The sequence below is a fragment of the Anomaloglossus baeobatrachus genome, chromosome 8, assembly GCF_048569485.1.
Source record: "Anomaloglossus baeobatrachus isolate aAnoBae1 chromosome 8, aAnoBae1.hap1, whole genome shotgun sequence".
NCBI classification, from domain to species: domain Eukaryota; kingdom Metazoa; phylum Chordata; class Amphibia; order Anura; family Aromobatidae; genus Anomaloglossus; species Anomaloglossus baeobatrachus.
The window spans coordinates 75,200,576-75,222,879 of NC_134360.1; the positions used below are offsets into that span (position 1 = coordinate 75,200,576).

Genomic DNA, 22,304 nt, shown 5'->3' on the forward strand with positions numbered 1-22,304 from the left:
AGAGACAAGCCGAGCTTCGGGTGGGATCACTGAATGTTAAGGGTCTTCACAGCCCGGAGAAACGGTCTATTCTCCTGAACCTACTATGGAAAAACAGAATTCAGGTCGCTTTCCTCCAAGAAACACACTACTGTGAGGCAAAACCATACAAACTTGCCGACAGAAGGTATCCTGTAGTGCACCATTCACCCTCCCCGGACTCTAGATCCAGGGGCACGAGCATCTTAATGTCCAGTACGCTCCCTTGGGAACTGTTGGACTCTCGATCGGATGATCAGGGAAGGCTTCTGATGCTCAAGGGACGCATTGCTACTCAGACTTTCACTTTTGTGGCGGTCTACTTGCCAAATTCGGGTCAATGCCCTACATTGCTGCGCTATCTTGAGCAGATAGAGGAATTCTCTGAGGGCACTCTGGTCTTCGGGGGTGACTTTAATGTTGTGTTGGAGCCGCCGAGGGATAGCTCCAAAGGGGTGTCCAGTTTGCCACATTCGGTACTACGTCGCTTGCGACGGGGTCTACATGACCATCAACTAATAGACACTTGGCGATTGATGCACCCATCAGACAAAGATTTCTCATTTTACTCGGCAGCGCATGATTGCTACTCCAGGTTAGACCTCTTTTTCCTTAAACATGGGGATCTACATTCTCTGGTGGCTTCCTCAATCGAGTGCATATCATTCTCTGATCACGCCCTGATCACAATAACTCTATCCCTCGGCTACCCCATTGGGAGGCAGAGTCAATGGACCCTGAACACTTCGCTACTCGACGAACCGGTGACAATGCAGGAAATAAGGGAGGCCTTGCGGGAATATTTCAGAGACAGTGGGGGGGGGGGAGGTGTCCCCGGGCATAGTCTGGGAGGCACACAAATGTGTGGTGAGGGGACTGTTCATCAAACATGGGGCACGCCTGAAGAGAGAAAGAGAAGCTAGGGTTACATCCCTTTTGGCAGACATTAGAGGGCTGGAGGCAATTCACAAGGGGTCTCTGGGAGGGGATGTGGGGGCTATTTTGGTCAAGAAGAGGGAGGAACTGAGGACCCTACTAGGCTGCAAAGCTAGGGGAACATTGGCTAGGTGTAGACGGCATTTCTATGAATTTGGCAATAAGAGTGGCAGGACCCTGGCTAGAGCTCTGAGGACTCAGAGAGCGAGAGGATATGTCTCTAAGGTGCACATCGCGGGAGACAGATGGGCTACTTTGCCGAAAGACATTGCCTCCGCTTTTAAAGATTTCTTTTCCACCCTTTATGCAATTGATGGGGGGCGGTCTGAGAGGGCCAGGACGGAGTTGCGTAACCGTATACGGATGTACATCGCGGACTCCGGCTTGAGACATCTTAAGCCGGAGGATGCGGCCGATCTGGAAAGGCCCATCTCGGAGGAGGAATACTGGTCCGCACTTAAAAAATCTCCCACAGGCAAGGCTCCTGGCCCGGATGGTTTCCCTCTGCTCTATTACAAAAGGTTGGATTCCATTTTGATTTCCCCATTTCTATCAGCATTCAACCATGGCCCACATTTGGAAGCTGCTCCCTTGCCAAGGGATACCCTGGCTGCTAATATAGTAGTTATCCCTAAAGAGGGCAAAGATCTTACTTCGTGCTCTAGTTACCGACCCATTTCCCTCCTCAACACAGATCTGAAGCTCTTCACTAGGATTCTTTCGGACAGACTTTCCCCTTTGCTTGGGGAGATTGTTCACCCGGATCAGGCTGGGTTCATGACGGGCAGGGAAGCAAGGGACAACACGACTAAGGCTTTGAACATAATACACAAGGCTAAATCCGTTGGGCTGCCTTTGATGCTTCTGTCGACCGACGCAGAAAAAGCGTTCGACAGAGTCAACTGGATTTTTATGGAGGAGGTTCTGCGGGCTGTGGGGTTGGGGAGCATGATGCTTGCTTGGATTTGTTCCCTGTACAGCATCCCTTCGGCAGCAGTTAGAGTGAACGGTCTCCTCTCAGAGAGATTCCCCATCCGCAATGGAACAAGGCAGGGTTGTCCTCTCTCGCCTTTGATTTTTATACTGACTCTGGAACCCCTGCTCAGTCGGATCAGAAGCAACATTAACATATCGGGCCCCAACGTCTCAGGTTCTACTTATAAAATCGCGGCTTATGCGGACGATTTACTTTTTTTTATTACCAACCCTCGGGTTTCCCTTCCTAATCTTCTGAGAGAGCTGGAAATCTACTCCTCATTATCTAACTTTAAAATTAATATGTCAAAATCGGAGGCCCTAAATATATCTCTTCCCCTTGAGCTAGTCACTTCGCTACAATCCGCGTTCGAGTTTAGGTGGGCTAGCCAGTCCTTGAAGTATCTGGGCGTCCAGGTGTCTGCGGACCCTAGTCAAATCTACAAATTGAATTATCTCCCGCTCCTGCAATCAATTAGAAAAGACTGCGCCAACTGGGGGAAGGGCTACTTCACATGGTTCGGGAGATGTGCAATATTGAAGATGAATATCCTGCCACGTCTCTTATATCTTTTTCAATCCTTGCCGATTAGAATCCCTAGCTCTTTCTTCAAGGAACTGGCCTCTCTACAGATCAAATTTATCTGGGCCAACAAACCTGCGAGACTTTCCCGGTCTCTTTTGTGCAGGCCTAAGAGTAGGGGAGGCCTGGGTATCCCAGACCTTAAAAAGTACTATCTGGCCACGCACATGGTTAGGGTGTTGGACTGGTGCCGCCATTCCAGCACAAAGCCGTGGGTAGCCCTAGAACAGAGCTTCTCGGAAATACATCTTCCGGCCATCCCTTGGCTTTTGAACCTCCCCCTGCCTGCTCTGAGATCTCATCCTACCATTGGCGCCACTGTTGAATGCTGTTCGAGAGGGGAGGTCAGACGTCTTCTTTTGCCAGTGCCTTCCCCTATGACACCCATACTAGGTGACCTGGAATTCCGTCCTGGTCTCTTGGACCCGGTCTTCAGAAAGTGGGTTCAAGGGGGCAAATTCAGAGCCTGTCATCTGGGTAGAGAGGGGGATTGGCTTTCACTAACGGATATCCGGGGCTTCTTGCCGTCGGGTTCCCTGGGGGATTGGAGGGCTATGCAGTTGAGGCACTACATGCTTTCCCTCCCTCGCTTCAGCCGATATGTCGGACCACCCACGGGATTTGAAAAGTTGTGTCTGGGAGAGGGAGTCGTAAGGCACTCACTATCCTTGGTATACAACATGCTATCAGATCCGGGGGATTTGCCCCCCCCGGCCTACCTGTTGCAGTGGGAGAGGGACCTGGGGATTAGTTTATCCGACTCACAAAGAAACAAAATCCTCCAGCTAGCACATAGAACTTCGATCAGTTCCAGACTGCTGGAAGCTAATTACAAACTGTTGGCCAGGTGGTACAGGGTCCCGACCAGACTCCATAGAATGTTTCCCTCAGTTGACCCGGTTTGTTGGAGATGTGGTCAGGGGGAGGGTGATTTTGTGCACATTTTTTGGTCTTGCCCTTCTCTGCAGCGGTTTTGGTCAGAAGTGGGGGAGGTAATCAGACGAGTGACCGGTACTACTGAAACAATGGGTCCGGAGCTATTCATTCTACAGCTATCCGAACTCCCGGTCTCTAAATATAGGAGATCTTTGCTTAGATTCCTGGTCATGTCTGCCAGGTCTTGCGTTCCGCTTGGTTGGAAGTCTACTACCCCCCCCACGGTGACGCAGTGGGTTTCGCGGATTAACGATCTGATGCATATGGAGGATTTGACATCCTCTATTAACGATCGCCAGGAGGACTTTTATAGGACATGGTTCCCATGGATAGAGTTCACCTCCTCGGCGGAGTACGCGGACTTGGTCACGGAACCTCAGGATTCGTGATTTACCCCCCTTTTTTTTTTTTTTTTCTCGCCTTCTTTCTCCCCCTCTTTTCCTTTCTCTCTACTTTATTCCCTGATCTTCTCTCCTGCTCTCTTCTCCTTCCCCTTTCTTTATTTCTTTCTTTCTCTACAGGCCTTCAATCTTTGTTCAGGCTTTGATTTCTTTTTCTTCGCTCTTCTCCCTACTTACATTAAGGTGGGTCGGCTTATAAAATATGTAAACTGGGCCAGACCTGAGTAGTAGCGGGGATGGGAATTGCATATGTGTGCAGACTGTATATGTACTACCGTCATTTCTGTAATAATACCTGCGTCCCAGTTGGGAGCAGGGGATGTATTGTTTGTTACGAGTTTGGCTTTAAAATAAAGAATTTAAAAAAAAAAAAAAAAAAAAAAATATATATATATATATGTGTAGATAGATATGACCACAAAGGGCCACATGGGACTTTTGGGGGTTATTTCCACATTTAAATACATTTTTGTTTTTATTGCTGACTTTCCCTATAGCCGGGACTGATGTATTAGCCTTTAGGATTCACTCACATAGTTACATAGTTACGTAGTTACTTAGGTTGAAAAAAGACCTAGGTCCATCTAGTTCAACCTTCCTCCACCAGTTCTACATTTGGTCACTAAGCCATTTATAACCAACAATGTTTTGTGTACTGAGGAAATCATCCAACCCTTATTAAAAGCTGTTATAGTATCTGCCATTACTACCTCTTGTGGTAGAGCATTCCACAGTCTGACCGCTCTAACTGTAAAGAACCCTTTCCTATTTAGCTGCCGGAATCGCTTTTCTTCCACTCGCAGTGAGTGTCCCCTGGTCCTTAGTACTGTCTTTGGAAGAAATAAGTCATGTGCCAGTCCTTTATATTGACCACACATGTATTTATACATATAAATGAGATCTCCTCTGAGACGTCTTTTTTCTAAGCTAAACATATCTTTTTTCAACCTGTCATCATATGGAAGGCTTCCATTCCTTGTAATAGTCTAGTTGCCCGCCTTTGAACTGCCTCTAACTTCTGAATGTCCTTTTTAAAATGTGGAGCCCAAAACTGGTTCCGATATTCCAGATGTGGCCTTACAAGTGATTTATAGAGGGGTAACAATACGTTGGGATCACGGGTTTTAATCTCTCTTTTTATACACCCTAAAATCTTGTTTGCTTTAGCAGCTGCTGCCTGACATTGAGTGCTGCTGCTCAGCTTATTTGTAATGAGAATACCCAAGTCCTTCTCCTGTTCTGTAGTCCCGAGTTTACTTCCATTTAATGTATATGCAGCTATAGGATTACTCCGTCCTAGGTGCATTACTTTACATTTATCAACATTAAATCTCCTGTATCTTAATTTATACATTAGTGTATAAATCAGACAAGTGCAATACAATTATAAATGGATTGCATGCAGACCAATGTAACTCATTGAGGCAGGGCAGATCTGTGGGTTTTTGGGTTTTTTTTTCCGCTGTATTCAGCCAGGCCGGAGGATAAAAATCTGAGTGTCACAATTTGACTCTGAAATTGGTATAATGTGAGGACAAATTGGATGCCATTCGGACCATCAGTATATCATCTGATGTTTAAGGCTACATTACAATTCTGAAACATGGGAAACTGTAAATGGTCCTGTAAAAGATTAATAGCTGCTGAGTAAAAAACAAAAATGGATTGCCTACAGACAGTATAGACAAGTGAAAAAAATTGTCCCACTTTTCTGGATTAGAATGGGACCGAAGACAAGAATGTCTTTATAGACTCAGTAGCTCTATTAACCATGTCAGAGACAGCCAGACTCTCCATACAGAAAGCAGAGATGGTTATGTACCGTCTCTGCCTTCCTGATTGCTATTTATACAGTTCTGAATGAGCACGAACACTAACAGCATGTCTGAATGCCTTGAGGGAGCAGGAATTGCTCAGCAGTGAAGGGAAGAAGTTGAATTTTCCCTGTAAGGGCTCTTTCAGACATCCATGCAACATGGTCCAAGCACAGACCAGGATGTACAAATTGGCCACTGCTCTCCCGACCAGAGCGTGACAGCTTCATATGCAAGCTTGTCACAGTAGACCCAGTCCATGCACATAACGCAATGCAATAGACTGGCCATGGTGTCCTGATTCAAGCATGACAGCCTCATAGAAATATATGAAGCTGTCACGCTCTGGTCGGGAGAGCAGCAGCCAATTTGTACATCCTGGTCTGTGCTTGGACTATGTTGCATGGATGTCTGAAAGAGCCCTTACAGGCAATAGTCAACTTCTTCCCTTCACTGCTGAGCAATTCCTGCTCCCTCCAGGCATTCTGACATGCTGTTAGTGTTTGTGCTCATTCGGCACTGTGTAAATAGTAATCAGGAAGGCAGAGACGGTACTTAACCATCTCTGCCTTCTGTATGGAGAGTCTGGCTGTCCCTGACAGGCTTAATGACCATTCCAGTACAGCTGCTGCATGTGTAAAAACATTCTAAGACATCCTTGCAATGTCGTATCCGGACCAGTCCAAGGTTTAAGGTGTAATCACTGTAAAAGAAACCCACAACAATTGCACAATTTCTGTTCTTTTTTGCATCCTCCTCTCCCCAAAAAAGATCCAAAAAGGTGCTATTGAAAAAATTCAACAGAAAAATAAAAATGTTAGTGCTCTTGAAATGTGAAGGGGGATTGTAGAACAAAAAAAAAGACCCAAACAAGACCCCTCCCAAAGGGGATAATGACTGGTGGCATCCTGTTAAGCAGGCTGGAGCGGAATATAAAATGTGCATTAGATACGGTAATAACGCCTTGATCCAGATTATTAAAAATGGCTGTTACCCAATATGACCTGAGCTGTATTCTGTAGGTTACACTGTTAATTAATAGGTGGATACATTAAACTTGTCCGGACAAGGTCCGGGGTTTATATCGATGCCATTCCTTTATCTTGTTTCTACCACAGATCTGCGTCCATGTGCAAAACGGCAAGAAGTGTCAGTACATTGGGACCTGCACTTTTGCGCACTACACCGAGGAAAAAGACATCTGGACTTACATGAAGGAGAGCAAAAGTGAGTGAGCGAAAGTGTGCACACCCTCTAAATTAGAGAGCAAGCTCTTCAGCCAAGAAGGAAAACGCACAGCTGCTGTGTTTACAAACTACATTTCTTTTTGCATCATGTGAAGGGAGATTTAATTAATTTAATCTTTTTTATTCTTTTTAGTCCTGGATCTACAGCTGATCTTTGATTTATGTAATAAGAACAACGCCCCGGCAGAGAAACCTGGAAAGATGGCGGCGGCAGCAGCAGCCGGAGTTCAGAAAGAAGCCGAGAAACAGATTGTCATGCCAACAGATTATGCAGATCTTATGGTAATGTGATCTTTCTCCCCGGCTGGTGGCTTGCAGGGAATAGTCTAAGGAATGCAGTATCGACTGATATTACCATCCTGGGAGTGGTGGAAAGATATATTAGTGCGTGTTAGATGGAGGAGGCAGTGATCTGGAAATGTGTACAAGATAGAAGCGTCTTAAAGGGCAGCCTGTCAAGTCCGGGGATTCCTTATGGAAGTAAAAGTATGTTGGAGGTCACAATTCACATTGAAGGATGGTTGTCGGCTATGGTTTTGAGCCAGCCCCCTTCTCAGTCACTGGTGCTTTATAGAAAGAGAACGTGGCTGGCTTAGCTAGTGAATTTCTCTTTACGCAACAGTGGCTAAATGCCGACACCAAAAATGCTCTCCTGTGCAGAGCCAAAGCGGGAATTGGACCTCTCAGGATTTGGGAATAGAGCTGTTAAGTTGTGATCATTAACCTTTAAAGGGAACCAAGCAGCAGAATTTTGCTACATAAAGTAAAGCCAGTGCCATACTTGTGCTGGGACGTGGAGTCCAATCATACGGCTGTTTCACACATCTGTTTTTTCGCCGGATTTCCGGATCCGGCGCACTCCAGTACAGTGTATACAGTACAATGGCAGCGCAGCAAGTTCCGGATCACAATCTCCGGTCACATGACAGCATGTGACTGGAGCTTGTCGCGCTGCCATTGTACTGTATCACACTGTACTGGAGTGCGCCGGATCCGGCAATCCGCAAAAAAAACGGATGTGTGAAACGGCACTTAGTTGAGAGATTGGAAGCTTGATTGCTGAAAAATGTCTAATTAAAGGTCAAGAAATGCACTGATTGCTTGGCGTGTGCATAGGGGCGGAACTATGTAGGTCGGGCCTTGCATTTGAATTCCACCCCCTTTATGCTTGGCTGCCATTTCCTTAATGTCCAACATGTGCACAGTAGAATTGCAAAGTATTTCATCATTGCATCAGAGTCGGCGCCTGCGCATGGCATGTGCGCTCTCACTGTCTTGAAGCAGGAAAAGGATGAGATGGCGCATGCGCCGCCCTCATCAACAGCATTGCACATGGTAGCAAGCAGGAGGAAATGGTCTTCGATAAGATGGCGCTATAGGTAGGTGAGGATTCAGACGCCATCTTGGTGACAAGTTGATTAAATACTTCCCAATGCTACTCCGCATGCGCTGGACATAAAGAACATGGCGGCTATAAAGGAAGAAAGGCCAGGCAAGCATAAAGAGGAGGAATAAAAATGCAAGACCCAACCCACATAGTCCTGCATCGATGCACACGCCAGCCAAGCAATGAGTGCATTTCTGGAACTTTGATTAGACAATTTGCAGCAATCAAGCCTCTGATCTCACAACTAAAGGTATGATGGGATTCAGCTTCCTAGCTCCAGTATAGCACTGGCTTTACTTTATATAGGAACATTCTGCTGGTTAGTTCCTTTTAAGTATTTTAAAGGAAACCTGTCAGGATTCCCTATGTAGGGAAGAGCAGAATATGTAGGAGGTGATTATTAGCATCTGGAACAACCAGTAGCAACCATCAGTGAAAGGAGAAAACAATGTTATAATAGCTCTGTGTCCTTCTCCTTTCCAGTCAGTGAAGCACGGAGTAGTCATGGCTGTTCTCTAATCATGCCCACTGTTCAGTGAGTGCATTTACAGGCCGAGCGAGACACTAATCGGTTGAACGGTGGGGGGCATGTCTGAAGACCAGCCGTGACTGCTCCATCCTGCGCCTTGCTCTGATGATTGGAAAAGGAGTAGGGCGCTGGTTGATTAGAGCATTGCTTTCCCCTTTCGTTGATGACTGCTATCTGTCACAGACACATGCTTCGCATGCTAATCATCACCTCTGTTTTTACTTTCATAGGTTCCCTTTAATATACTTAAAGGTCCCCTGATCATAAGACATCAGCCCCAGTCCTAGTTCTGATAGCTCCACTTTGGGCTTGGTCCTCTGCTTTTCGGTGGCAGTGTCACCAATGTTGTGTGAATCCCAATCTATATTGCACCTGCAACCGAGAAGGTGGCTTGGCTGACTGGCTCAATCCCATTGATAAGCTAGCCCCCCTTCTGTATCACAGGCAATGTTGACAGCTGATTTGGCTATTAAAATGACCAGCCAGCTTGCCCAATGCACACAAAGCATTGGCCACCTGCCGATACAGGAGACATTCTCCCATGTCAAACCAAAGCTGGAAGTGGAGTTGTCAAAAGTGGAAGCTTCACGTGTGCCCTGGTCTTCTCTCCTAACAGGCCGGTTTCCACTGCTATCTCTGCGGCAAGAACAGCAACAGCGAGAGGCAATGGCAGAAACACATCCAGTCCGAGAAGCACAAGGATCGCGTGTTCACCTTGGAGGGTGAAGATAGTTCCTGGAAATACCGTTTCCCAGCTGGGGAGTTCAAGCTTTGTGAAAGGTGAGTGTATGGTTCCTTTGTGGATTTGTGGTAAGAATGGAAAATACTGAAAGGTTTGTATGTCGATGGAGAAGTCTATTAAAAAGTTATTGCAACCCTAGAAAATGCAGAATTGGCTATAACCTCTATAGCGGCACCACTTTTCCACTGCCTCCCTGATCATAGACCACAGTAGTCTAATTTTGTTTACCGCGGCATGACCACTGAGGCCAGTGACTGGCGGCAGCGGTTACATGTTGTAGAGGAAATGTCACCGCTACTGCTCGTCACCAAAGAGCTCCAGAGAGCAGCTGAGAGGTGGCTCTAGATCACCAGAGATTTCAGTGGGTAAGTACCGTATTTTTCGCTTTATAAGATGCACCCCAAATTTAGAGATAAAAAAGGTAAAATAAAAATGGGGTCCGTCTTATACTCCAGAGTTGTCTTACCGGAGGGGGGCAGCAGTTGTGGTGAAGCGGGGTCACAGGAGGCAGAGGTTGTGCTGGCAGGCGCGACGGGTCAGTGGCGGCAGGCGCGGCGGTGTCAGTGGCAGCAGGTACGGCGGGTCAGTAGTGGCAGCGGGTGAGTGGTGCAGCAGGCCAGTGCGGTGAGTGTCCCAGTGGCGCATGCACAGATGGAGCTATCATCCAAAGGCTCCATCTGTGCACGCGCTGACTCCCGGTGCCAACATTTGAAACTGGGACCGCGGACACTGGAAATCCTGCCGCACAGCCGCCCGCACGCAGAGAATGGCAGCCAGTAGGCTGCCCGTACAGAGAGGCAGCTGGCACGGACAGGCACCCGGCTGCCGCCCGCACGCAGCCACAGGCACCCGGCTGCCGCCCGCACGCAGCCTCAGGCACCCGGCTGCCGCCCGCACGCAGCCTCAGGCACCCGGCTGCCGCCCGCACGCAGCCTCAGGCACCCGGCTGCCGCCCGCACGCAGCCACAGGCACCCGGCTGCCGCCCGCACGCAGCCACAGGCACCCGGCTGCCGCCCGCACGCAGCCACAGGCACCCGGCTGCCGCCCGCACGCAGCCACAGGCACCCGGCTGCCGCCCGCACGCAGCCACAGGCACCCGGCTGCCGCCCGCACGCAGCCACAGGCACCCGGCTGCCGCCCGCACGCAGCCACAGGCACCCGGCTGCCGCCCGCACGCAGCCACAGGCACCCGGCTGCCGCCCGCACGCAGCCACAGGCACCCGGCTGCCGCCCGCACGCAGCCACAGGCACCCGGCTGCCTGAATGCACCTGATCGCCGCACAAACAGGCCCCCCCAGCTAAAGCTATATTCAGATTTTAAGACGCACCCCTCATTTTCCTCCCAAATTTTTGTGAGGAAAAGTGTGTCTTATAATCCGAAAAATACAGTAATTTTTATTTGCAAGTAATATTTGTAGAAATGGGCAGATTAGTTTGTAGAACGTTCGTCTGTCGGCCAGGGCAGTAGTATCTGGCCACTGGATTGGAGGCTCGCGAATCTCTTACCTTCCAGAATCCTTGACATGGCTTCTGATTAGCCGGGCATACGCAACATAATTTGTGCTTCACGCCGTAATAACGTAGCACCAGCCTGACTAGTCAAACCTACACCTGTGATCTTGGACTGTAAGAAATTTACGAGCCTCTTGACCAGCAACAAAAGACTGTTGACCTTGGCCAATGGACTGGAATCCTGCAAATTGATCGGCCCATGGCCAGTTATGTGCCTTTCCAAATTTTGGACAATCTCTGTAAATTAGTCTGTTGGTAAAAGTCAACAAGCCGGTTTTAACCCTATTACAATGAACAACTACTTTAAATCCTATTTTAGTGCATTAAAGGGGTCTTTCCTCATATTGAAAAGCTAACATATTGCCTAACCCCCCCCCCACAAAATAATAGTTTAAAGTTACTCTTATGACCCTACATCCATTTAACTTCTTCTGCCACCCTTGCCAGCAAACTGGGCATTGTGCCACAAGTGTTAGGTTGCTGATCAAAAAACACATTTCTTTATCGTTCCTATGGGAGACCCAGACAATGGGTGTATAGCTTCTGCCTCCGGAGGACACACAAAGTACTACACTCCAAAGTGTAGCTCCTCTTTCTGAGCTTATACACCCCCTGGAGAACCAGATCTAGCCAGTTTATCGCTTTGTGTTCAGGAGGCATACATCCACACATGCATTCTCATCTGATTTTTGATTTTTGGAAAGAGTTTGAAGAAAAGCGGGTCCAAGCCTGGACCCCCGGCATGTCCCTTCTCACCCCACTGTGTCGGCGGTGCTGTTAAGGTTGATTCCAAGGCTGGAGCCTTACATGCCGTGCTCCTTCACCATCCCTCCTGGGCTCTGGCTTGAAGTGGGAGCCAGCACGGTTCTCCATGCTTGGCAGGAGACCGGTCTCCATCCGCAGCCCTTCAGGATCCTGCTGGACCGGAGCACTCATCCCCAGGGACTTGGAACCCTGCGTCTCAGCAAGCTAAGTACCTGAGACGTTTATATATTGGGGGTCCCTGTACTTTATTATTGTGGGAGAGTGTGCTGAGTGAGTTTTATGACATTTCCGGCGGGTTCTCTGGCTGTCGCCTGAGAACTGCGCCGATGGTGCCTGCGCGCCGGCCGCACCGCTCAAATTTAGGCCCTGGCTTCGCCAGAGGCCTACTTTCGGTTTCACTGCCCTTGCATGTCATTCATGCAGAGGGACAGCGCGGCTCCGCCCAGCGGCCGTTCTGCACAGGGGAGGGACACTCCTCACTGAGTACATGTCTCCTCCCCTGTAAGTCTCTATGGTCCTCCAGATCCCGCTCCCAGAGTAAGTCCCGCCCCCTCTCTTCGCTCCGGCGGCCATTTTCTCAGCGTTTTCCCCTGCGATCAGCACTGGTCTGCAGCATCCCTACTGAGGTGCTTGGGGGTCCGGGCTTCGGGATCTGGAGGGCACACAACACCGTTCCAGTGGTCTGGTAAGCCACAACCTCTGGTTGTGGACCTCTGTATATGCTCTCTGGGGGTCATTCTGACAGAGCCCCCACTCCAGCAGCATGTCTCACACGAGGAGCAAGGCTCCAAAGCTGTATTCAGTATGCACTGCATGTAAGCTCCTACTGCCTGAACCGAGCACCTATCCACATTGTGATGCCTGCTCTAACCTGACGATGCCTCAGCCTGGAATCGCACCCCCAGTGGTCTCTCCGGCTGCTCCGGCTCCTGTGGCTGAACCCCCGGCTTGGGTAGAATCCTTATCTTGGTCTATCTCCCAATCTTTTGCCGACTCCATGGGACAGCTGTCCAGGACTTTGCTGAACATGCATCAGCCCCCTTCACAGGGTGCCTCTGCTGCTAGGGCTCTCTCAGGACCGGAGCTCACAGAGGATTTATCATCTGGTCCCAGACCCCGTCCTCCTAAGAGGAGACGCAGGGCTCCCTCTCCTTCCTCGTCCCGCGGCTCTGTTTCAGAAGCTGACTCACAGGACGAGGAGGATACCTTTACAGGGGGCTCGGAGGTTAACTCCATGTGCCCCATTGATCTGTCCGAAAGTGACTCAGATGTTAGTGATTTGATTGCGTCCATTAATTCTGTACTGGATCTCAATCCGCCAGTATCAGAGGAACAACCCTCCCTGGCAGAGAAGCACCAGTTTACCTCACCTAAGAGGACAAAGAGTGTGTTCTTTAACCACTCCAGTTTTCAGGCCGCTATGACCAAGCCTAGGGCCTGTCCTGACAAACGCTTCCCAAAGCGTGGTTCTGATGACCGTTTTCCCTTTCCACCTGAGGTGGTCAAGGAGTGGGCTCATTCACCAAAGGTAGACCCCCCGGTGTCTAGACTCTCAGCCCGGACCGTTGTATCAGTGGCTGATGGCACCTCTCTTAAGGATTCCACTGACCGCCAGGTTGACCTTCTGGCCAAATCTGTATATGAGGCGTCAGGGGCCACGTTCTCCCCGACTTTTGCAGCAGTGTGGGCTCTCAAAGCCATCTCTGCTTCTATGGAGGAGATGCATTCCCTCGCCAGGGAATCTATGCCCGAAATGGTTACCTTAACTTCCCAAGCTTCAGCTTTTTCATCCTATGCCATGTCTGCCATGCTGGAGGCTTCTCACCGCACTGCGGTGGCTTCGGCTAATTCCCTCGCTATCCGCAGGATCTTGTGGCTTGGAGAGTGGAAGGCAGATGCTTCTTCAAAGAAGTACCTTGCTGGACTCCCTTTTGCTGGGTCCCGGCTGTTCGGTGAACAGCTGGATGAAATTATTAAGGAAGCTACTGGCGGGAAGAGTACTTCCATGCCACAAACCAAAACCAGGAAACCTGTCCAGGGTAGGAATCAGTCGAGGTTTCGTTCCTTTCGTTCCTCCAACTGGTCGTCCTCTAAGCCCTCGGCCTCGTCCACTAACTCAGCCAAGAACCAAAAATCCAACTGGCGCACAAAAGCGCGTCCACAGAAGACCGCAAAAGCTGCTGCCACTAAGGCAGCCTCCTCTTGACTATATCCGCGCCAGCAACGTCCTTAGTCGGTGGCAGGCTCTCCCACTTTGGCGACGCGTGGTTTCAACACGTCTCCGATCAGTGGGTGCGGGATATCATCTCCCACGGCTACAGGATAGAATTCTCTTCCAACCCTCCAGACAGATTTTTTCTGTCAACTCCCCCCTGCTCCAAGGCCGCCGCCTTCTCTCAGGCCGTGGCATCCTTGCAGGCCAACGGAGTAATTGTACCGGCTCCCGCCCGGGAACGGTTCAGAGGTTTCTACTCAAATCTCTTCCTAGTCCCCAAAAAGGACGGTTCCTTCCGGCCCATCCTGGATCTCAAGCTTCTCAACAAGCATGTTCAGGTGTGGCATTTTCGCATGGAGTCTCTGCGGTCAGTCATTGCCTCAATGACCCAAGGGGATTTCCTGGCATCCATCGACATCAGAGATGCCTATCTGCATGTGCCAATTGCAGTTTCACACCAGCGTTGGCTACGTTTTGCAATCGGAGAGGAACATTTCCAATTCGTGGCTCTTCCCTTCGGGTTAGCCACGGCCCCTCGGGTATTCACCAAGGTCATGGCAGCAGTGGCTGCGGTTCTGCACCTCCAGGGGTTGGCAGTGATTCCTTACCTGGACGACCTTCTAGTCAAGGCTTCATCCAGTGCAGACTGTCAGCGGAGTGTCTCGCTCACTCTCGCCACTCTAGCCCAATTCGGGTGGCTTGTCAATCTGCCCAAATCCACTCTGACTCCGACCCAGAGGCTCACGTACCTAGGGATGCAGTTTGAGACTCTGCCGGCACTTGTGAAGTTGCCCTTAATCAAACAGCAGTCCTTCCAACTGGCGGTGCGCTCTCTGCTGAGGCCCCGCCGTTATTCCATCAGGCACCAGATGCAGGTGCTGGGTCAGATGGTGGCGTCAGTGGAGGCTGTTCCCTTTGCCCAGTTCCATCTGCGTCCACTGCAGCTGGACATTCTCCGCTGTTGGGACAGGCGGCCTTCCTCCTTGCACAGGTTAGTGGTTCTGTCGCCACAGACCAGGAGTTCTCTTCAGTGGTGGCTTCGGCCCCTCTCTCTGTCTCAGGGACGCTCCTTCCTGGCCCCGTCCTGGGTGATCCTCACCACGGATGCCAGTCTATCCGGCTGGGGAGCGGTATGTCTCCACCACCGAGCGCAGGGCACTTGGACTCCGTCCGAGTCAGCCCTCTCGATCAATGTGCTGGAAACCAGAGCCGTGCTTCTGGCTCTCCTAGCTTTTCACCACCTATTGGCGGGCAAGCACACCCGAGTCCAGTCAGACAATGCGACAGCGGTTGCCTACATCAATCACCAAGGCGGGACACGCAGCCGCCTGGCAATGTTGGAGGTACAACGCATCCTTCAATGGACGGAGGACTCAAAGTCCACCATATCCGCAGTCCACATCCCAGGCGTGGAAAACTGGGAGGCAGATTATCTCAGCCGTCAAACCGTGGACAGTGGCAAGTGGTCCCTGCATCCGGCAGTGTTTCAGTCAATCTGCCGCAAGTGGGGCACTCCGGACGTGGACCTAATTGCATCCCGTCACAACAACAAGGTTCCGGTTTACGTGGCTCGCTCCCACGATCCTCAGGCATTCGCCGCGGACGCTCTGGTTCAAGACTGGTCCCAGTTTCGTCTGTCCTACGTGTTTCCCCCTCTAGCTCTCTTGCCCAGAGTTCTGCGCAAGATCAGAATGGAGGGCCGTCGAGTCATCCTCATTGCTCCGGACTGGCCCATGCGAGCTTGGTACCCAGACCTGCTCCATCTGTCCGTAGAGGTGCCGTGGCATCTTCCGGACCGTCCAGACCTTCTCTCACAAGGTCCGTTTTTCCGCCAGAATTCTGCGGCTCTCAGATTGACGGCGTGGCTCTTGAGTCCTGGATCTTGACGGCTTTTGGTATCCCCCCTGAAGTCATCTCCACTTTGAATCGGGCCCGTAAGTCTTCCTCTGCCAAGATCTATCACAGGACTTGGAAAATTTTCCTGTCCTGGTGTCGCTCTTCCGGCCATCCTCCTTGGCCTTTTTCCTTGCCGACCCTTCTGTCCTTTCTACAGTCCGGTCTGCAGCTGGGACTGTCCCTCAACTCTCTCAAGGGACAAGTCTCGGCTCTGTCAGTGCTGTTCCAGCGGCGTATCGCCCGGCTGGCTCAGGTCCGCACCTTCTTGCAGGGCGCGTCTCACATCATTCCGCCTTACCGGCGGCCCTTGGATCCCTGGGACCTCAATTTGGTTCTCACGGTTTTGCAGAAACCCCCCTTTGAGCCTCTTAGGGAGGTTTCTTTGTTTAGTCTTTCACAGAAAGTGGTCTTTCTAGTGGCCATAACTTCCCTCAGGAGAGTCTCTGATTTGTCTGCGCTCTCTTCGGAGTCACCTTTTTTGGTTTTATATCAAGACAAGGTGGTTCTCCGTCCGACTCCGGACTTTCTTCCTAAGGTGGTCTCTCCTTTCCACCTTAACCAGGACATTACCCTACCTTCCTTTTGTCCGGCTCCTGTTCATCGCTTTGAAAAAGCGTTGCATACTCTGGATCTGGTGCGTGCTCTCCGGATCTATGTGTCTCGCACCGCTGCTCTTAGGCGGTGCACCTCTCTTTTTGTGCTAACCACAGGTCGGCGTAAGGGCCTCTCTGCTTCTAAGCCGACCTTAGCCCGTTGGATTAGGTCGACCATTTCGGATGCCTACCAGTGTTCTCAGGTGCCTCCCCCGCCGGGGATCAAGGCACACTCGACCAGAGCTGTCGGTGCCTCTTGGGCTTTCAGGCACCAGGCTGCGGCTCAGCAAGTCTGTCAGGCTGCCACTTGGACTAGCCTGCATACCTTTTCAAAGCACTACCAAGTGCATGCTCATGCTTCGGCAGATGCGAGCTTGGGCAGACGCATCCTTCAGGCGGCTGTCGCCCATTTGTGAAGTTAGGTTCTGCCTACTTCTTAGTTTTTCTGTTTATTCCCACCCATGGACTGCTTTGAGACGTCCCATTGTCTAGGTTTCCCATCCCATAGGAACGATAAAGAAAAAGAGAATTTTGTTTACTTACCGTAAATTCTTTTTCTTATAGCTCCGTATTGGGAGACCCAGCAGCCTCCCTGTTGCCTGTTGGCAGTTTCTTGTTCCGCGTGTTATCACCGGCTGTTGTCGTGGACAGAGTCTCCGGTTGTTCCTGTTCTTGCTCTGTTTTTACTTGTGGGTGGCTATTCTCCTTCAGCTTTTGCACTAAACTGGCTAGATCTGGTTCTCCAGGGGGTGTATAAGCTCAGAGGGAGGAGCTACACTTTGTAGTGTAGTACTTTGTGTGTCCTCCGGAGGCAGAAGCTATACACCCATTGTCTGGGTCTCCCAATACGGAACTATAAGAAAAAGAATTTACGGTAAGTAAACAAAATTCTCTTTTTTACTTTTCTTTCTATACTGGAATTAGAGCTGCCAAAAACTAGGCCTTGTCTTTATTCGTCTGTATTTAGTGTCCTGTCTTATTTCATATTAGGTATGAGGAGACACAGAGTTGCCCGCAAGAAAATAACTGCCCCTTTGCCCACGGAAATGAAGAATTGACAGAGTGGCATGAACGCAGAAAAGTTTTGCAATACAAAGTTTCCAAAGCCCGTAAAGACATGTTACTAGAGCCCAGCGACTCTGACTTTGGCAAATACTCCTTCATTATGCAAGATCTGCCAGAAGGCTCTGAAGAGAAAGGGATCGCGGGATCACAATGAAGCCTAGAAGTATTTCCGTCACTCACACATGACATGGGATGCAGCTTTCATTTGTAAAGCTGGATTACTACCATCAAACAATATATCAGTAGCTAAAGGTCATTACTCTGTTTTATATGTTGAGTATAAAAGTATTAATTTGCCCAAAGACGTTATTGCAAAGAAAGAAAAAGGTTTTGGTACCGTGTTAGCCAGTGAATGCAAAGAAAGAATCACCCCGATTTGAAAAGTTTATGTATTAATAATTATGAATTGAATGCAGCATCTCCAAATATTCAAGATTTTGGCCCATTAATAAGAAAACAATTTGACTTTTTTGTCCTCGCTGCATTATATATTTAAATATATATATGGTGAACATGTTGGAGCAGAACGGCTGGGTAATTTTCTTACTACTGTGTTTACTCTGTGATTGCCAAAATGAAAAGCCTTAATCCTATCCAATTTTAGTTGGGGTGTCTGTAATTGAACCATTAAGTGAACAGGTCTTCTCAGATGCTTTATTGGGAAAACCAAGTGAACTCTGAGGCCACCTGAAGACTGACACCAAGAATACATTTTAAGAAAAAAGTTGGCTTTTCCACAACAGGCTACACCTGGCCTGCTGACACCCAGCTATGCATAATATTAGCTTTGGTATGTCCACTGGTCTCCTGTGAAGCATCCGAGAAAAGAGGATTTTTGGTACTCTCCATAAAATCTTTCTCCTAGCCTTCTGTGATACGAATGAGACAAGTATGAGTGTGTGACTGGGTTAAGATCCAGTGTTCAGAATAGGTGATTATGGAGGTCATGCTGTCCATATGCTACCTTCTTAGGAGGCACACAGTTGCCTCACTTGTTTAAATAGTCTTTGCTTTTTATACAGCATTTGCAGTACCTGAATAGCTGGGTGTCGGCAGCATGTTGGGGACATAACCACTTTTTTCTTAAGTTGTACTCTTAGTATCAGCCTCCAGGTTGCAGCAGATTTTCCATGGTTTCCTATGTCTTCCAGTGAAGGCTACTAGAAATAAATTTGACCAAGAGTAGTAAAAATACTCTTATTGGAAAATATAGTATTATCGTGAACTGAGCTCCAGATATGTAGAATTAGCGTGGGTTTTCATTGGCATTTGAAGGGTCTTATTAATCTCTTACCTTTTATTTCTTCCTTTCCTGATTGATTAGATAGTGGTGTCACTGAATAACCCTTTTATTGTCCGGAAATGTCAACATGTTTCCTGCACTGGTCTTGAAAGGCTACTCAGTATTTGGTCTGTCTCTGGGGATAATGGTATGAGGGTTGTTTGCACATTGGGGTAATTCAGTTTCCGGAAGTGATCTGATATCCTGCATATCAGTGCCCGGTTACTCAGCTGAAATCTTCTACATTTCATCCATTTTCCTATTTAAATAAAAAATTAAAATACATTTAATCAGTTGTAAAGATGGTAAATAGATCACTGGAATTTAGTAGGTGGTTATTTGCGCGCGACATTATTAGGTCATTAGATTGTTTCTATTGAGTAGATGACTGCAACACGTCAAACAATCATTCCCGTAAACACAAGTTGTAGAGGGGTCCGGTACATCGGATATCCAGCAGCCAATACTTTTGTTCTCTAAGAGATGAGCCCGTTGCCCAAGGAGTCTCACAGTGGATCTCTTAAAGAATTTAGGAGCTTTTAGCTGAGCCGAGTATTTCTTTGGGAGATAGCTGAACGATCGTTTATCCAATAAATCTGACAGCTATCCAATACCTATGGGCTTTTTTTTTTTAAAGGGAATGGTCCAGTCAGAATATGTGTCTGGAGAGAGCTGCACATGATTTTGGACCTTTAAGGGCACCAACCCCACTGTTATCAAGTGCAAACATGTGATATAGAGTGATTTGTTTCTTAAAGGGAATCTGTCAGCATATTTTTGCTATGGAGTCTATAAACAGCGTAATGTAGAGATAGAGCCTGATTCCTATGATGTATTACTTATTAATCTGCTTGGGGCAGTTTTGGTAACATCTCTGTTTTCTCTGCTGTTGATGTAGCAGCACTCTGGACTGCCTGGTACACAACACCTAGTCCTCTAATGATAATCTCCTGCTAATAAAACATTGTATTGAAACTACACCAAGCTGCTAAGCAAGTGACACTTCTCGCTAAGGGTATGTTCACACAAGGCTTTTTTTGGTAAGTTTTTGCTGCATGTTTTAGCTGCACATTTGCCATTATTTAATAAAAAGCTGCTTTTTACAGTCCCAGCAAAGTCTGATATTTCTGAAATCTCACACACACACACACAAATACCTGCAGATTGTGTTAGTGACGGTTTTGTCAAATACCTGCGTTTTTGCTGCAGATTTCAAAGCATGAGTATGTCAAATCTCTGCAGTGCTTTTGCAACGTTTTTTCATTGATACAACCCATTTTGTAGAAACAATGCGCGAAAAACGCCACTAAAAACTGCACCAAAAACGCAGATGACTCAAAGGAGATTTCCTGCCACAAGATCAGGTTTTGGTCAGGAAAAAAAACTTACCAAAAAAGCCGTGTGTGAACATAGCCTAATAGTGTAGTGTAAATGAACTTAAGCTGTTGCCAGTCACATCTTTCTGCTTATCTCCCTTAAAGGGAACATGTCAGGTGATTTTGTAGTACAATACTATGGTTATATTTAAATAAAGCTTAAGGAAACCTTTCAGGATCAGTAAGTTTAAAGGGAACCTGTCATCAGACATTTTGCACTAAACCTAAAAGATTCCCCCTCTGCAGCTCCTGGGCTGCATTCTAGCAATGTTCCTGTTGTTTATGTGCCCTCTTTCTGACCAAAATAAAGACTTTGTAAAGTGGTACCTTTTTTGTATTCAGATCTTGATCATGGTACACGGGGGCGGGCTCTCTGGTGTCCGTTAGTCTGCCTCCTGTCGCTTTAGGCCGTCTCCCATCGCGCAATTTCAAAGAGGTGACGTGAGGTAAGCTGGCCAGCGCTTGCGCAGACCGGTAGAGGCGACGCGGGAGGCGGCGGTGAAAGCGCGAGCACGAGATTATGGGCGGGTACTTGCTGATGAAAATCACAGCACCGTCCATAATCTCACGCATGCGCAACACGTCACCAGCGGTCACACTGTGCACATTGCACAGTCCCGCGAGAGTGGCACAGCGCATGTGCAAGATTATGGGCGGCGCTGTGATTTTCATCAGCAAGTACCCACCCATAACCTCGTGCTCGCGCTTTCACCGCCGCCTCCACCGTTCTGTGCAAGAGCTGGCCAGCTTACCTCACGTCACCTCTTTGAAATTGCGCGATGGGGGACGGCCTAAAGCGACAGTAATAAGTGATAGTAAATCTGACCTGAATTTGCACTGCTGCCCCCACCCATACTGCCTCCCACCTCTCAGTTATAGTGAATGCATTTGGAGGGGGGGGGCAGTGAATATGCAAATTGTATTTACATATACTTGACAAGTGTGCAGGAGACACTGATTTCAATGGAGTTTACAAAAAGATAACAGGATAAGGTAGAGCAATAAACCTTACTGATCCTGAAAGGTCTCTTTAAGGGGTGCTTCACACATAGCGAGATCGCTACCAAAATCGCTGCTACGTCACGGTTTTGGTGACGCAGCAGTGACCTCATTAGTGATCTCGCTGTGTGTGACACTGAGCAGCGATCTGGCCCCTGCTGTGAGATCGCTGCTCGTTACACACAGCCCTGGTTCGTTTTCTTCAAAGGCGCTCTCCCGCTGTGACGCACAGATCGCTGTGTGTGACAGCGAGAGAGCGACGAAATGAAGCGAGCAGAGAGCAGGAGCCGGCGTCTGGCAGCTGTGGTAAGCTGTAACCAAGATAAACATCGGGTAACCAAGGGAAGCCCTTTCCCTGGTTACCCGATATTTACCTTCGTTACCAGCCTTCGCCGCTCTCGCTGCCAGTGCCGGCTCCCTGCTCTCTGCACATGTAGCTGCAGTACACATCAGGTAATTAACCCGATGTGTACTGTAGCTAGGAGTGCAGGGAGCCAGCGCTAAGCAGTGTGCGCGGCTCCCTGCTCTCTGCACATGTAGCGACGTTATGATCGCTGCTGCGTCGCTGTGTTTGACCGCTAAGCAGCGATCATAACAGCAACTTACAAGGTCGCTGTTACGTCACAGAAAATGGTGACGTAACAGCGACGTCGTTGTCGCTATGTATGAACCCAGCCTAAGCCCTATTTAAAGATAACATTAGTATTGTACTACAAAATCACCTGAAAGATTAAGGGGTACTTCTCACATAGCGAGATCGCTGCTGAGTCACAGGTTTTGTGATGTACCAGTGACCTCATCATCGATCTCGCTGTGTGTGACACTAAGCAGCGATCTGGCCCCTGCTGTGAAATCGCTGATCGTTACACACTGTTTTGGTTTCTTTTTTGCTAGTTGGTCTCCCGCTGTGCAGCACACATTGGCGTGTTTGACGGCGGGAGACCAACGAGCACCGACTCTGTGTAAGTGGTGTACGCTGGTAACCAGGGTAAATATTGGGTAACTAAGCAAAGCGCTTTGCTTGGTTACCCG

General features: G+C 48.8%; 1 protein-coding gene and 1 long non-coding RNA gene across 2 annotated transcripts in view; one reads left to right on the forward strand and one right to left on the reverse strand.

The window, feature by feature from the left end:
• Positions 1 to 18,131, forward strand: part of LOC142250027 (uncharacterized) — a 257,435-nt gene extending 239,304 nt beyond the window's left edge. The window contains exons 19-22 of the mRNA XM_075322090.1: positions 6,782 to 6,890; positions 7,044 to 7,192; positions 9,443 to 9,606; positions 17,541 to 18,131. Coding sequence (XP_075178205.1) covers positions 6,782 to 6,890; positions 7,044 to 7,192; positions 9,443 to 9,606; positions 17,541 to 17,769 — 651 coding nt within the window. The 3' untranslated portion in view covers positions 17,770 to 18,131. The remainder of the gene's footprint in view (positions 1 to 6,781; positions 6,891 to 7,043; positions 7,193 to 9,442; positions 9,607 to 17,540) is intronic.
• Positions 18,132 to 18,670: 539 nt separating this feature from the next.
• LOC142249861 (uncharacterized) overlaps positions 18,671 to 22,304 on the reverse strand; it is a 63,048-nt gene continuing 59,414 nt past the window's right edge. The window contains exons 2-3 of the long non-coding RNA XR_012725101.1: positions 18,910 to 19,156; positions 18,671 to 18,775 (exon numbers count right to left, since the gene is read on the reverse strand). This is a non-coding gene — a long non-coding RNA (uncharacterized LOC142249861). The remainder of the gene's footprint in view (positions 18,776 to 18,909; positions 19,157 to 22,304) is intronic.